Source organism: Lactuca sativa, chromosome 2 (genome assembly GCF_002870075.4).
Source record: "Lactuca sativa cultivar Salinas chromosome 2, Lsat_Salinas_v11, whole genome shotgun sequence".
NCBI lineage: Eukaryota > Viridiplantae > Streptophyta > Magnoliopsida > Asterales > Asteraceae > Lactuca > Lactuca sativa.
Genome location: NC_056624.2, coordinates 168,495,048 through 168,511,984, shown reverse-complemented (window position 1 = coordinate 168,511,984; position 16,937 = coordinate 168,495,048). Strand labels below are relative to the sequence as shown.

Here is a 16,937-nt window from a genome sequence, read left to right as displayed (position 1 = left end):
TAATGTGTAAAAGTGTTGTCTTCAACTAAACAAGAGGATATGTACTTAAAGCATTTGTATTATGACTAAAAAAACATAATTTTGCATAAAAATATCAAACTAAGACTGTTAATCTTTTAATATTTGAAATTAGTTTAGGCTATGTTGAACTATCAATTTTTTTTTTTTAAAAAAAGAAAAAAATATAAATAGTTATCACATAAAACAAGATATTATTTTAATTATTGTCCTTGTTTTAACTATTTGGTCCATTTTAGGAACTTTTGATATGTTTGTGTTTGTATATGTATATATGTGTGTGTGTTTTTTCTTTTGAGAACAAGAATGTATAATAATTGCTTTTTTCCAAGCTGTTTTAATAATAGTAATAATTTGGGTCAAAGATTTTGTCCAAAACCCAGAGGAAAATAGGTTGCTTTGATGATTGCAGTAGTATCTAACATCTCTCTCTTCTCTCTCTTCTCTCTCTCTCTCTCTCTCTCTCTCTCTCTCTCTCTCTCTCTCTCTCTCTCTCTCTCTCTCTCTCTCTCTCTCTCTCTCTCTCTCTCTCTCTCTCTCTCTCTCTCTCTCTCTCTCTCTCTCTCTCTCTCTCTCTCTCTCTCTCTCTCTCTTATAATCATAACAAAATCTCTGGATTCCTCTTTTTCTTTTTCACTATGACTCCGATTGTGACCCACTGACCAACCTGCCCTCATCTCATCTGGACCCCCTCCCCCAAATCCAAGCCCAAACCTAACCCCATCACGTGACCTCATGGTCATGGCACTGGTTCACCACACCCACTATAATTACGGAATTACCCCTCTAACATTCTCATTGTTCGATTTAGTTAAGTTCTCGAACAAGATATTTGAAGTATGATTTGGATGATGGTTGGATTATAATTTGAAGAGGCAAGGACAAAATGGTAATTACAGAAAAGGATTGTGCACCTCGTGATCGGAGAAGTGTAGATCCATGGAAGACTGTTCCCCTGGTCACGTGGCTTCTTTTGACCATCTACTCCCAAAAGAAAACAACCCCCTCAAAACCCTCTCTCAATCATACCATTTTTGAATCTCTCTTTATTTCTTGCCAACACTTTGTACAATTGTTTTTCATTACTTAACTACAAAGAATAATGCTCTATTATACTTTATTTTAATACCTTCAGTTTTGGATTTGGTATTATAACTTTTACTACCGTACAAATATATGTCCATTTTAACATCAAATCATAGTGTAATAGAAATACAACTTACGAATTAAGAAAATCGGACTACAAAACATAAAATAGGATAAAAGGACTAGATGATATATTTTAATCGCGCTACTTCTTTCTATATTTGCAAGATTTTGTTATCAAATTACTTCTAACCTATCATTAGAAAAGGGCCATCAACTATAAGTTAAGAGTCCAAGTACTACTTTTATTCATATTACCCCTGTAATTTAATGTAAACTTTTCTATGATATGTTTTTAAGACAACAATAACTAGACATGTTATTTATTCATAATGACAGATGTGATTTTTTTTATAACAATGTCCTACTTTCATTTCTTTTTTTCAATTTTAATAATTAAACTAAAATATATCGTCAAATATAGAAAACAAAAGTTGGAACATCTGAATTTCCAATAATGTAGCAAGCTTGATTTTCTTTCACTCCCCATAACATTCAAAATATTATCCAATCTCAACAAACGAACTTACACAATTTTTTTCGTTATAAAGGTGAAAGAAAACGCAAATATGAATTTTATGATATTATAAATAAAAAAATGTAGAGTATTTATCTACGTGTACTGTTTTCTGAGAAACACAGTACTCATCCATACGAGGAACAAGACAAGACGACAAAACTACATATGTGGAATATTCACAACAACTGGACCCACTCGTCTATACCTATATAAACACCTCAACCCCCCTTCCCTCATTGCATTCCATCAGCATCAGCATCAGCATCATCCTCTCATATCATATTCTTCTTCTAGTTCTTCATTGGCCACCGAAAACTCTTCATATATAGCAACATCCCCAAAACACACGTTAACATCACGCCAACCACTTCATCTGCAATTCTCTTTGCATTGATCCTTATTTCATCATCACCTTCTACTCTGCTTACATAGTTACATTGACACAGGAAACATGAACAGGTGCACTGGTTCAACCATGATGGGTCCTTGTTCTTGTGGTCTCTACCATTATCAACAAAACTCCTTCTCTTCCATATTCCCAATGCCTTACGAAGAAGAAATCATGTGCCCTTATTCATCGTCTCCATCTTCCGTCGATTGCACTTTGTCTTTGGGTACGCCGTCTACTCGCTTGACGAACGACCATGAAAAGCGCCGTGGGTCAAACTGGTGGAACATTTTGCAATCTTCTAGTCACTCCTCTGCGCCATCTGCTCATAAATCCAATCGCGGTGGCGATGGTAATGGTAATGGTAATGGTAACGGTTCTGCCGCCGCTGACAGTCTGTTTTCACGGCGGTGCGCTAACTGCGACACCACTTCTACCCCGCTTTGGAGGAATGGACCTCGTGGCCCTAAGGTGAGCTTATAGTTCTTTATATTTATCTGAAAATTAAACCGATCAAACGGAATGTAGCTATAGATAAAGAAAAGTTAATTGAATTCTAATTAAATTGTTGTTTGTTTGCAGTCGTTGTGTAATGCATGTGGGATTAGATACAAGAAGGAGGAGAGACGGGCGAACGCAGCGGCGGCGGCGGTGGTTTCGAACGGTGGAAGTGATTCGACGGAGGGATACCACCACCACCAATACATGATGAACAACGGGAACCAGTGGATGAATCACTCACAATCCGCCTACAAAATGCCGTCATGCTACTCGACGGCGTCGGCGGCGTCGAATGAATATAGGTTCATGGATGACGTGGACGACAGAGATTCGCCATTCCTCTCGTGGCGGCTTAACGTCACTGACAGACCAGGCCTCGTCCATGATTTTACTAGATGAAAGAAAAGAAGATATAATATATTTAATTTAATGATGACGTGGCGTATCCTGCTGTCCCACCCATGATGACGTGGAAACGTGGGGACGAACTTTTTCTTGTTCAAAATTCTTTACGTTAGGAAGATGTATTAGATCTTGGTTTTTTTTTTTCTTTTTCTTTTTTTTTCTTCTCTTAAGCTTTAATTTTAATAGTAGCAGCCTTTTTTTCACTTTTGCCGGTCAAATTATTTCTGTTGTTATTTAATTTTGCTTTGTTAACTTTAATCCAATATGAACATCTTTACTCTTCTTTATTCTTTTTGTTCCACTCCATAGTTGGCATTCGATTGATCTTTATTGATGGTTCATTATGCTTCTGATTCCAAAAAGGGTAATAAGAATGTGGACCGGATGTGCTGCTGTGTCGGCATAACTTACATACTCTTTATAGTGTGTTGTGTTTTGGTTATAAAAGAATTATTAATATAAATAAAAAACGTAACCAACTTCATATAGAATTCACTAAACATTTAAATTCGATTATCATATGTCTATACATAATAACATAATTTAAAAATAAAAATGATATAAGATAATTGACAACTAAAGAGAAATGTTAAACGAGTTACATTAGTACTAGTTCGCTTTGTGTATGTTTTTGCATGAATATTTCTATGTTATAAACTAAACCTAGAAAAACAGCTAAAAATATATACAAATAGTGTGGAAATAGTTTATGTTTGACTAAAAATTTCAATTTCAAACGAAACTATTGAGGATATATATAAATATTATAATATTGGTCATTCTCATTTTTCTCTGGTATATCAAAAGATCAGAACATCTTTTCATTCTCTATTCTTGATATACACTAAGTTTATCCGATCTAAAGATTTCAAGAGTACCATAGAAATACTTTGATTTGAAAGTGTAATTCACGACTCTTTTTTCCAAGTTTCTAAACATACCAATTTTCTAACAAATCCTACTGAGAGTAACCTAAAATTGAAAACAAGAACCACAATTATAAATTCTATCGAGAACAACCTAAAATAGAAAACAAGAACCAGAATGTGAAATCAAAATTTTAGCATTGAAAACCCTTCAAACGATATAAAAACCATGGGACCATTTAGTCTCTTAAAAGTTCACCTTTAATGTCTTGATTTTCAAAGCAAAATTTTCATTTTTGTTTATTAAAAATATATCAGAGTATGATTACAATGTGCGGAAACATGATGCGAATGTGCGTGTGTACAATCGAATCTTGCCCTTCTCACGAATCACTGAAGTACCTGAAAAACATTTTTATTCAACTGGGTATGCACGAGAGTTAGTGAGTTCCCCAAAATACCATATACTACAATACTGTAACATCCTGATTTTCAGGTATTCGATTTATTCATTAAAAGGCAAATTTCCCTTGGAACTCGGCGAGTTGATGGCCTCAACTCGATGTGTTGAAGGCTTTTGGGCCGCGCATCTTTACGGACCAACTCGACAAGTTGGTGAGGAAAACTTGACGAGTTAGCGGCTGGGTGAGAAACCCTAAATTTTAGGGTTTGCACCATATATAACCTCCTTAAGTCCTTGAGGCTGATCTTTTATCAGCCTCCAAACTCTCATATTGGCCTTATGAACCCTAATCCTCATTCCATCTCTTATTGTGAGCTAGTGTGGCATTTTGGAGCAAAAGAAGGAGAAGATTGAGAGAATAAAGCAAGGATCTAGCAAGCAAAGCTCTTATCTTCAGTTTGGCAATCTTTTGGACCATTATAAGTGTTTAAGATACGATTTTTATCTATCTATGTAGCTAGATCTTGAGTTTTGTACCTTTTCTCCTTATTCTTGTATGTGGAAATGGATAGACTTCATAAAGTTTGCAACTTTATGAATCTCCAGGTCAAGGTGACCTTAGAGTGGATTAGATTTGGTCTTTAGCCAAGCTTTGATGCCATGCATGGAGTTTAGGTCACATTTCCCGTTTTTGACCCATTTTGGGTTCAATACATGCATTGGACATGCATGTCTATAAATCACCAACCTTTGGGACGTTTTGAGGCTAGAATCTCTTCTGGAAAAGTTAGGTTCCAGATCTCAAGGATTTTGTGCTTAATGGTTAAGCCTTTGAGTTTTCAAGCCTCACGGAAGGGTTTTTGAGCATTTGGAGTAGCCCCAAATGATAAAGTTGGAAACTTTATCCTTTTAGACACATTTGGAGTTCAGATCTGAGCCTTAGAGTCCCTGGAATCAAAGGATCATTTAAATGTGTTAAGTTGGGGAAAAATCAGCGAGTTTTCCAGCCAACTCGGTGAGTTGGCTAGGGTTTCCCCCGACTTTCTGAGTACTATAAAATTCGACGAGTTCATAAGGTGCACTCGACGAGTTGGGTCAACATGGACTATTGACATTGACCGTTGACTTTGACTTTGACCATGGTTGACCAAGTTGGACTTTTGAGGGCATTTTGGGTATTTCAGGATTTTGATGGGTTTGATCATGATGGTTGTAGGCATTGATTCAGGAGCTGAGATTTGGAGTTAGACCTTATCATTTTTGCACTGCTTGTAAGGTAAGTTGTCCTCACTATATTTGCGGGTCGAAGGCACCAATGTCGACCCATTGGATTGATATCCTGTTATGTATGCTATTGTATGGTTATAATCTGTTAGATCAGTATCTTAGTAGATAGGATATTACTATGCTTAGTGATCTGTAGATCTGTGTGACTGGATGTAGACTGTTATATGATTATCTGTTATATGTGCACATAATTTGTTGGTGGCTGAGGCTTCACTGCTTTGTGCGTAAGCCAACAAGCCGAAGCATTCCAACCTGATGGTTGAGAGCCTAGGGTATTCCATCCCGAGGATGATTGGACCCATAGTATGTTGGCATTCCAAGCCGATGGTTGAGGGCCAGGGGTATTCCATCCCGAGGATGATTGGACCTATAGTATATTGGCATTCCAACCCGATGGTTGAGGGGCATGGGGTATGTTGGATTAGTGTCTAAGCCCGTAACCATATTCGGTTGTGCATGGTCCTTTTGGGTTGCCTTCACCAAAGCAACTTGACTGGAGAAATAAATAGAGAAAGAGGTTATTATGATTTATTAATATGTTATAAGAATAATATATTAAAGGAGAAATCATATTTGTTTAATTAATATTGGTCAATAATTAATTGGAAATTAATTTTGTGATCAAGTGTAATTAATTAAACTAGAGGGGCTGAATTGTAATTATGTGATAGTTGCAAAGTAGGGCAATGATTATCCTTGTTAAAGGATGAACGAATTCAAGGATAAGGATATCCTTGAAATCGTCCAAAGCCCAAGAGATAAGGGTTTTTCAAAGGCTTATCTTGTGGTTGCTTGGTGGGCAAGTAACTGGATAAGGATAAGGACTGAAACCCTAATCCCAACCCTATATAAAGACCCCTAGGCCTTAAGAATTCGTCCACTTGCTTCTAAGAGCTCCCAAGGATGATTTCTACCTCCTCCCTTCTCTCTCTATAGCCTCTCCATTTGCTTGTGGTGTTTGTGAGCCATTAGAGGCACTACACTTGTGGTGCTTGCTTTCAAGACTTAGGGTTTGAAGATTTAAGTTGTTATTGCAATATAACAACAAGAGGTATGTGATCTAGCCTTCTATGTGATTTTTGAAAATAGCATGCTACATTAGGGTTTTATCCATGTGTTCATAATGTTGTGTATCTAATAGTGAAAACATAGATCCAAATTAGGGTTGCATGCACACATAGGATTGTTTGTATAAAACCCATCAGGGTATTGCAACCTGATGGTTGATTGGGCCCAAAGTATGTTGTTATTATAAATGTGCTGTTTGTTATGTATTGATATTTTGGAGAAACTCACTAAGCTTCGGGTTTACATTTTGGATTATGTTTCAGATACCTTAGTGGATCATAGAAAGGCGAAGGCGTGATTGTGCACCTTCTCATGTTTTGATTTTACGATTTTGGGATTTCTATGATGTGAAACTTATTTTGAAAACAAATTGTAATAAATGATGGTTTTGTGGTTGTTTAAAAAGTTTAAAATTTTCAATAATTTTACGAATGTTACAAATACATATACTTGCATACGCGCCATTTCGTTAACACGAGTCTATATGTACTTACAACCTACGCGCCATCCCATTAACATGCGAGCTTATAGGCTCATAACCTCTTTAACCGTTCCATCATCATCCCCGAACTAAGTCTATACTTACAAGAATTACACACATAGAGTCTACACTTTAGATTCTACTAGTTCATACACAATTGTACTTTCTACTCTAACAGTTTAAATTTAAGCACATACATACTGTTCTATCAACTATAATCTATTAGTTCTCTATCCTAACATACATGCACATGTATTGTAAAACATACTATAGTGAGATAACTCACCTGGACAGTTTCCTAGAAGATTAACAGCTTTCTAGGTGATCCCACTGGTGGTCAACGCGCCTAACGAGTATTAACCTATAATACTATACATATTAGTCCATGTGGGAACCTGGTAATGGAATATTAGATCTTTCACTAATCTCAATGAATACTAAGAGTTATATCAAATAAAGATCAACCAGGCAGAACAGTTGGGGGATGACCATTTCGACATATAGCCTTTCTAAAATCCAACAACCAAGCCAACATGACCATTCTAGACACTTCTCTCGCAAGTAGATCAATCATTACTATAACTTGGAATTACTGAAGAATCTAGAATTTGTCGGTTCCTAATAACGATTATAATTACGAAAATAAGCAATCCTAAAAGCTTAGTAAGCGTAGTTGCACGTAAAGAGGTTTCTAGCAAAAACCAGGATTTATGTTGGCAGGACTTCGACCCGAGAGCTTTTAATTCCCGAGCCCTCTAATGTCCAAAACTCCGCTAAACCAAAATACTCATAAATCGAGAAGAAAAACCTATTTTTGTGCCTAAGAACTACATAGGAAGTTTAGAAATGATGTGAGGAAGAATGAGAGGTTTGAAAGCTATTTATAAGCGAAATTCCAACATATGTGCCGTGCACATGGTCGGAGCGCACCGCGCACGCGGTCGGCTGGGTGAGGTGACTCCTATGAAAACGTGACACGTGGCATGTAACGCCTGTGTTTCCGGGCTTTCCACTTTTAGCAATGTAATGGTCTAGGTTAACCTTTGTAACCCGTTTTGAAATAATAAGATTGTATTATTTGAGTATTTTGTGTTTTGTGCTTAATTGCTTAATTATGTGGTTTGATTAATTAAGAATAAAAATAAGCGTCAAAATTTAAGTGTAAAATAAACTTAATATCTTTGAATAATGTTGTAGTAGTTGAAACGAGGTTTCTGAATATATATAGAACGCCTAAATCTGACTTCGTATGAGGAAGTTATGATTTATCGAAGTTTCGACTTAACGGTATGCAACCTGTTTTACTCGATTTGAGATCGAGGGGTTTTTAGCCGAAGCAATCTAAACGAGGATCGAAGGTCTTGTTGTTTGTAACGACCCGTCTCCGGTATGATAATTCCTTGGTATTTATTTTGAAGTTTTATAAGAGGGACTCGGCGAGTTCATAGCCTGACTCGCCGAGTAGGGTCGGGTTTTCGAGCACGTGTTAGCTGGCGACTCGGCGAGTCCATATTCTGGACTCGGCGAGTCTGTCCGTCTGGGAGAAACCCTAAATCCCCGGGTTGCCCACTATTTAAGCCACCTTATAGCCCCCAATCTCGCCTCCTTCACCCTCTAAAGCTGTGAGAAAACCCTAATTCGTTCTTGAGTGATTCTAAGTGATTTTGTGTGCTATTGTGAAGGCTTGAAGAAGGAAAAGAAGAAAGGAGCAAGGAAAAGGATTGTAGAGCAGAGATTCAAGGGAAAGCAAGAGCTCTTTGAGGTATTCTTCAGTTTTCCTTCTCTTTTATGCCTTAAAACCCTTTCTAGATCTTGTTAATGCCTTTCTCAAAGCCTTATGTTGATATGGAAGCTCTCTTATGCCGAGATAACCTTAGATCTATTCATTTAGGAGTTTTAGAGCCCATATGTATTGCCTTTATGGAGTTATTTTGCATATTAACCCTAGATCTACCCCTTTTAAACATCTTTTAGCCTTTATTCCCTTGTTCATGTGTTTGTACACGTAAAGTTGGAAACTTTACGTGGTAAATCAACTTATTGGACTCAGATCTATCATTTGTATGTATTGGATTCGAGCAGAATCGAGTATAGAATAGTTGCATGGCGGTGACTCGGCGAGTCGGAAGAACGACTCGGCGAGTCGAGTCGCGAGTTCCCGATTTCTTCCTTTTGAGCGGTGTCGAGTGGGACCAGTGAGTAGTGGAGTGGACTCAGCGAGTTTGAGGGTAGACTCAGTGATGGAGGGACTCGGCGAGTTGTTCATACAACTCGGCGAGTCCAAGGCAATCTTCTTAAGCTCAAGAACAACTCGTCGAGTTGTTCATAGGACTCGGCGAGTCGGATGAAGATTTTCTGAGTTCTTGGATCGGGAGAGTACTCGTCGAGTCGATGCCATACTCGACGAGTAGCAGCGAGTAGGGTCGAGGAGTGAGAATAGGGACTCGGCGAGTTGGCGGCCCAACTCGGCGAGTCAGGTCAACTGTGGGTTGACCTTGACCGAGAGTTGACTTTGACCGAGAGTTGACCTTGACCAAGAGTTGACTTTGACCAAGGGTAAAAGAGTCATTTTACCCAGTGCAGTGTTTAGTATCTGATTGAGTGTGTTTATGGACTTGTAGCCGGGGAGATACCGGAGCAGCAGCAGCAGTTAGCCCTCAGAGCTATTCACTCAGCAGCCAGTTCACGAGGTGAGTTTCCCGTCAGTAGGAACGAGTCTACGGCGACAATGCCGGCCCGTCTAATTATCAGTAGTTCCGGACTTTGGTCAGATGCAGTAGTTAGAGTGCTTGATGTCTTTGTGATACAAGCATGTTTGTGCTATGTGTTCCGGACTTTGTTCCGATGCAGTATGCAGTATATGTGATTATAATAGTTGTTATGTTCTATGCTATGCCATGATTGATCAGTTCCGGACTTCGGTCCGATGCAGTTAGTTCCGGACTTCGGTCTGATGCAGTTAGTTCCGGACTCTGGTCCGATGCAGGGGACAAGGTCCCAGTCAGTTCCGGACTTCGGTCCGATGCAGCTAGTTCCAGACTTCGGTCTGATGCAGTGGGCAAGGCCCAGTATGTGCTTTATATGTATTGTATGGTATGTGGTAGTTTGGGGGAGCTCACTAAGCTTCGTGCTTACAGTTTTAGTTTTGGTTTCAGGTACTTCCGCTAGCAGAGGGAAGAGCTCGGGATGATGGCATCGCACACACCACAGCTTCAGCTTTTATCCTGGGAGTTGATTTAGTTTTTGATTTTTATATGACATGGATATGATACAGTTTCCGCACAATGTTGTTTTTATTATGTTTGGGATACATCACGTATGGTTTTTATGATATGACACTTAGATTATGGGTTTTGGTTATATTGAAAAATGAAAATTTTAGGTCGTATTTTTGGTTCGTTTCATTGTTGGTATCGAAGCGATAAAAAGTTAGGCGAGAACGGACGTCAAACGAAGAAGTTATGAATTTATAACGAAGTTTTTCTGTCGCGGCCTATTAAAAATAAATAATAAAAATAAATTTAAAATTAGCCGACGGAGTCTAAACGAAAGTTGTAGAGCGTAGTCTCACCTTCGCGTGGATATAAAGAACGTCGAAAACGGAGTTCGTATGAAGAAGATATGAATTTCCGAAGTTTATTAAATATTTTGTATTTAAATTAAATCTTTAAATCCGGCATTATCCGAAGGGGAGTCAGCAATCCGATCCGAAGTACGCCCCGCGTACTCCGAAGGTGTCGACACTCGCAGCAAGTGGCTTCGGATGCGTAAGCAGTGACGTTTTTCGGACCAGTACGCCCCGCGTACTCCGAGGCTCCAGCCTCCTATAAATAGGATGCGAGGGCAGCCGACCCAATTGCCAATTTTCTCTCTTCTTTCTCCCGTTTTGCATCGTTTTGCGTGCCAGTAATATCCCGAAGCCCCGGTATTATTCCCGAGCCCCGAGGCAAGTCCCGAGATCCCGAAGATCCCGAGAAGTGCGGTTCCCGAGCCGAAGCTCTGCCCGCGAGAAGTTCAATTTTTAGAGATCTTCCAGATCTGTTGAGGATTACTACTTCTGCAAGTCGTAGTGCTGTCTGATCATATTCTGATCAAGTGAGTGTATACTACCTTTCATAAACACGATAATAATACAAGTATGGTTTGAGTGTATTAAGTATATTGTTGTTTATATGTGTGAATGTGTATTCATTTTCTTCTAACTCATAGATATGATTTATTCTCTATGAGATATGTGTTATGTGTGTGTGTGCCTCATCTGTTATGTGAAATATGTGTTGATTAAAGCATGCTATACAGGTTTTTAACTATGTATAAAAAATGTATATTTTTATCTACTAATATGTTGGGTAGAACATGGGTAGATAGTTGGTGTGTAATAAACAGATGAGAGGCCTCGTTGTTGTTTGATCTAGTCATCTAGTGGAGTTTAGATGACGACCACATACTTTTCTAGATAGTCTTGTGGAAACATTAGCAGGTTCGCCACTTGTAGGTGTTAATGAACTTGGGTGTTCATTCGCTGTACTCCATCCCCCTATTTGACTTATATTGCTGAGGAACCCCCGAAGCATGTGTTGTCGCCCCGATGAAATATTCTTAGACTAGGTCCCTTATGTTAGTTGTCTTAGGGACATAAAGTGAGAATAACGGGAATGGGTAATTGGGTTATTGTTGGTTGGTAAAAATTAAATATGATATTTATTGTGGGTTGAAAACCCTATATGCTCACCAGGCTCCCAAGCCTGACCCACTCAGTTTTATTTGTATTACAGGAAGTGGCGCAAAGGCTTGAGATGGATGAACCATCAGTTGTTTTGTTTACAAGTCTGTATATGTATATATTTGTCGAATGACTTGTAATGTTATTGTTTATGCTTATTGGTCTGTATCGGAACATGACACCCCGAGTTTTGATTATAATGAAAATACATTTCTTTTATGAAATGCTTTGGTAAACATTGTTTTATCATGTTTTGTTTTTAGGAACAAATTCCGCAACTCTTTCAAATCAAAAGGATTTACTCTGAAAATATTTTAAAAGCATAAATGAAAATCGGTCTTTTCTGGCCGAGATTTTGGGGATGTCACATGGCAAGATTTGGGTGGCCAGTCAGAGCGTATCGCGCGTCTTTTTGTCGCGTGCTGCGCATACACGTATTTTCAGTTTTTTTTTTCAAGAAATCATTTTTTCTTCATATGAGCTCCGTTTCGGCGTTCTTTATATCCACGTGTAGGCCCAAGGTTCTAAATGACATATGGTGTGGCGTGACGGTAATACCAAGCCTTAAGCTCTACGAGCCATAACGTTTTTCAAGGCGTGATGTAAGGCGACAATTTTGTATTAATTTATAATTATATTACCACATAAATATAAATTTATATAAAATATAACTAGTTTTTAGAAATGTTATATCAATAACTAATAACAAGTTATCAAAAAACACAATACTTGTATCGCCGATTAGAAAAGATATAACAAAGAGCAAAAAAACGTGTGCCAAATGAAAAACATCTGCCATAACACACCATGACATGCCATATCATGCCTTGTCACACGTCACGCCTAACAGCAACCTCATGAGGTTTTTCGTAACTGCGAAGTCACGCCTCACGCCTTGGAATGCGCCATGACGCGCCTTTCAGGACACTGCACGTACCTATTGACAAGATTTACAACTTTCATTTAGACTCCGTCCGCTAATTCTCATTTTATTTTTAAAGTTATATTTTTAACAGGATTAGACTATTAAAGTCCATATAAAAATCATAACTTATCCATACGAATTCCAGTCTCGACTGTTTTTATATCGACGAAATCATATCAATGAGATCTTTGACTCTCCTTTGGATTGTTTTTTCTAAGAATCGACCGATCTTGATTTAAGTTTATGTGTCGCATATTGCTATGCTGAAACTTCTGAAAATCGTAATTCTCTCATGCGAAGTTAGATTTGGATGTTCTGAATATGCACGCTCTTGGTTTTACGACTACTACGAATTTCATTTAGATTTCTTAGGTTAATAAGCAAATTCTCTAAAATTCACTTTCTACGATACGCTGAGCCGTGTCAGTTTAATAGCAAACCTTCGAAGAAGTATAACTTCTTCATATGATGTCGAATTTATGCGTGGTATATAACTACGAAAATTATTTTGATGTTTACATACTTAGGATGAATATTTTGGCTCAAAATTAATATGTTTCTAATTCTTTTTTCATAATAATTGTTTAATATTAGAATCTATGAATGTAGTAAAAATACGGTGTTACATCACCACTAAAAAAATGCAAAGTCATGTACACATATACTAGAGACATAATAACCATCATATATTTGGAACAAAAATATATCAAATATATATAATCAAAACAAACAAATATGTGATAAATATCACGTGAAAATCTGCTATAGTTTAGCAACACAAATCCCAACCGTCGAATCCCCAAAATTCAGTCTAATTCTTGAAACGTTGAACCTCCTAGAATAGAATATGTATTTTTTATTGTTGTGTAAATAAACCGAGAATAAAGAAAATAAACCATCTTTTGGCTCTCATGATGACTCACTAAAACTATAAAACCCTAAGTAAATACAAAGTAAATAAACGTTGTATTTGAACCTATTATGAGTTTTCTTTATGGGTCAAAACATAGGACCTCCCAAAAAAATCATCCATTTCTTGACTATGAGGAAGAGATCGCCATGATGACAATCGATCAACCTATCATCAACTATTTTTTTGCCAAAGCCTTTGTTAACATACCGGAACCATTATCATATCTACGAACTTTGACAAGTTCAAACAAGTGTCTTAAGTATCATATTTAATCCAATGATAACTCACATCGATATGCTTTATTCTTTTATTGATTGTAGAATTCTATTATGCCCTAATCTTATCTACATACTTGTACCATTGGATGTGACATCCTCAAACATTTCCATTTTAAGACTTGTTTATGCTAAGTTCTAAACTAAAAACTCTATATTTATAAAGGGAAATTACGAGATTTTTAGAAAGATTTTAATTATAAATGTTGCTCAAAACTCAAGGGCATGTCAACTTGAATATTAAACCATAAGCAAAAACATAAACAAAATAACCAAACACAGTACAATGTGAAAGTCTAAGTGTTGAAATATCCAAAACTTCTAAGCATCTCTAATGTATCGCTTATTAACCATCACATGAGACATACGACAAAATGCAACATTATAGTAGCGCATGGGGAGATATAATCGATTGAATCTTACAATAAACATTTTATAAAATAAAATCCTAATCAGTCAAACATTGATATAAAAATCATTAAGCACATGACTACATAGAATGCATCATAGAACTCATAAACATTATAACACAATGTAAGAAATGAAAAACACACCCCAAGTCCTCATAATCAACTCATTACACCAAATGATACAAGAAAGTCTTACGAGATCCTTTCTAACAACGTGTAAGATGTATCGGCCTGAGGTAGCTAATCCAAAGACCAACTCCTTTAATATGAAGACTATGTAGAATTCTCAACGTCCTCTTTAGACTCCTTAACCTCACATATGTATGGACCGCAAAAAGCCATCTCATCTATAAACCTCATGCATGAGATGAAAACATGTACCTTAGTATCTAAACATGCAATCATCATAAACATCAGAAAGTATAGTTATTGGCCGGAGAGTATTTTGTAATCAATCCCACGTTAGACTTTAGAAAAATAAGTTTTTTTTTTGTTTGTTTATATTTTTCTGATTTACTATAGGAGATGATATTGATGATAACATACCTTCTTCTAGAATATAATATCAACAAACAAATATTCCATCCAATCCAAGATTTAAATCCAACTTGTTAAGAGTATCGAAGTGAATAAAGAAGTAGGTTAGATTCTCGCTTCATTTTCACTGTGTGTTTACGTCGTTCAACTTTATTGTCTTACTTTCAACTTATTTTGTTAGTATTTCCTCCTATTTATTACTAGCACTTACTTAATATATATATATATATATATTAATATATATATATATATATATATATATATATATATATATATATATATATATATATATATATATATATATATATATATATATATATATATATATATATATATATGTCGTGTTTATTTTTATTTATAATAGTCTTATCAGTCATATTTGTTTGTTATCCCTTTTGGCGGACACACACATCTATTATTTTCTTTTCGACTAACATTTTCACCTTCATGAGATCACAAACTCCCTCTTCTCGAGTTCACTTAAGGAAGAAAATGCAAGGAAGGGAGAGAAAATATGTGTTTTTGAGTTTTTTTTAGGAAGTAAATTAAGGAAAAGAAGTGTATTCTTAAGTTGTGTTTTTTTTTTTTTTTCTTCTCTTGAAACCATCCTCCCAAATATAGGCTCCTTCATTCCCTTTTATTTTTATTTTTATTTCCCTTCATATTTCTTTTCTTTTCCTTTATTTCCCCTCGTTTTTAAACTAGAGAACAAATCACAAGGGTATGTAGGATGACATATTTGAAAGGAGTTGTGTCTATAATTGACTCATTACTTTCCTTTACATGGTTAACGTGAGCCACTCAAATGTTATGATTTGTCAGTTTTCAATTTTTACTTTCCCTTACCCCTTTACTATACCAATACGGTTTTCAATTTGCAAGCGTCACCTCGTATTCAAGTTAGACAACAAACACATTTTAAATACGCCGTATGCACCTAAATCAAACTTATTCGATTTTGTTCAAACTTAACACACACGGATTAAGCTTCTTACATGAAATTGCCCATTGCTCGTGATTGCCATCTATTATGGCTCAATACTAAGAAATCATTATATTTGAACTATAGCTTATATTGATAAAACTTTAGAATAGAATTACATACAAAATATGAAATCAACTGACATTACTAGTTACCATTACCAATGAACTTCAACTTCGCTTCACTTCATTTCATTGGAACTTTTATGCGTACATCATAATCCAGCCTATGCAATGCAATGATCAAGTATAAGAACACCATTAATATCCTACGAACATGGAAGTGATTAATCTAAACAATTAATACCTTTTTGGACTAACTTCTGTAATTGGGAAAAGGAACATTGCCAGACTCAATATGCCTAAGATCTTCAATCAACACTTCATAGTGCCTCTTCACCTCTTCTGCTGATTTTCCCACCCACTGCTCTTGCAATCTTTTGCCAACGATCAGGGGTGTCCCTATCATATACTGCAAGAGCTCTCTCAAAACAATTTGTTTTTGTTGTGGCGTCCATGAGGAGGTGGAGCTACTTGAATAGAGTGAGCTTGATGCCATTTTTGATATCAAAGTATGCAAATGTTACCTTTTGACTTCAATGGAGGACAAGATTCCTATAAAAATGTAATAGATCTAGATGGTTTGGTAGGATGTTATGAGTGAAAGATGGCTATAAATAGGAGAAAAAGGTTGTAGGGGTCGTCGTCCACTGAGGTGAATATAACTTGAAAGAGGCAAAACTATGAACACATCATCTTCTTTTGTGAACATATTTGCATATGAAGCTTTTCCTTTGATACTGATTCTCTTATTTTACTGGCTATTATTAAGTGTGCTACTTGCGAAATTGATTCTCCTTTTCATGCATACTATGTATGTTATTAATGTGTAAGGTTTGTTTGGGAATGAGATTTCAAACAAAAAAAAAGTTTGCATTAAGGAAGAAAACATAGGTGTTTAATACATTTATCTTTTAAATACAAATTCATAATCCAAACTTTCGAATAGTTTTTAAGAGCTTTTAGTTTTAGTTTTTATGTTTTATATAGTTTTATAAATTTCAAAAGTTAAAAGTTAATTTTTTAAACA

At 36.4% G+C, this 16,937-nt stretch overlaps 2 protein-coding genes across 2 annotated transcripts; one reads left to right on the top strand and one right to left on the bottom strand.

The window, feature by feature from the left end:
- The first annotated feature begins 1,928 nt into the window (after positions 1-1,928).
- LOC111902981 (GATA transcription factor 19) lies at positions 1,929-3,265 on the top strand. The gene is made up of 2 exons (XM_023898775.2): positions 1,929-2,543; positions 2,655-3,265. Exons 1-2 carry the CDS (start codon positions 2,136-2,138, stop codon positions 2,970-2,972), a joined length of 726 nt encoding a protein of 241 aa, XP_023754543.1. The 5' UTR covers positions 1,929-2,135; the 3' UTR covers positions 2,973-3,265.
- Positions 3,266-16,159: 12,894 nt separating this feature from the next.
- LOC111902959 (protein RADIALIS-like 1) lies at positions 16,160-16,574 on the bottom strand. The gene is given in 3 exon segments (XM_023898756.3): positions 16,160-16,265; positions 16,267-16,338; positions 16,341-16,574. Coding segments are annotated over 3 exon segments (240 nt in total). The 5' UTR covers positions 16,407-16,574; the 3' UTR covers positions 16,160-16,163.
- Positions 16,575-16,937: the final 363 nt, after the last annotated feature.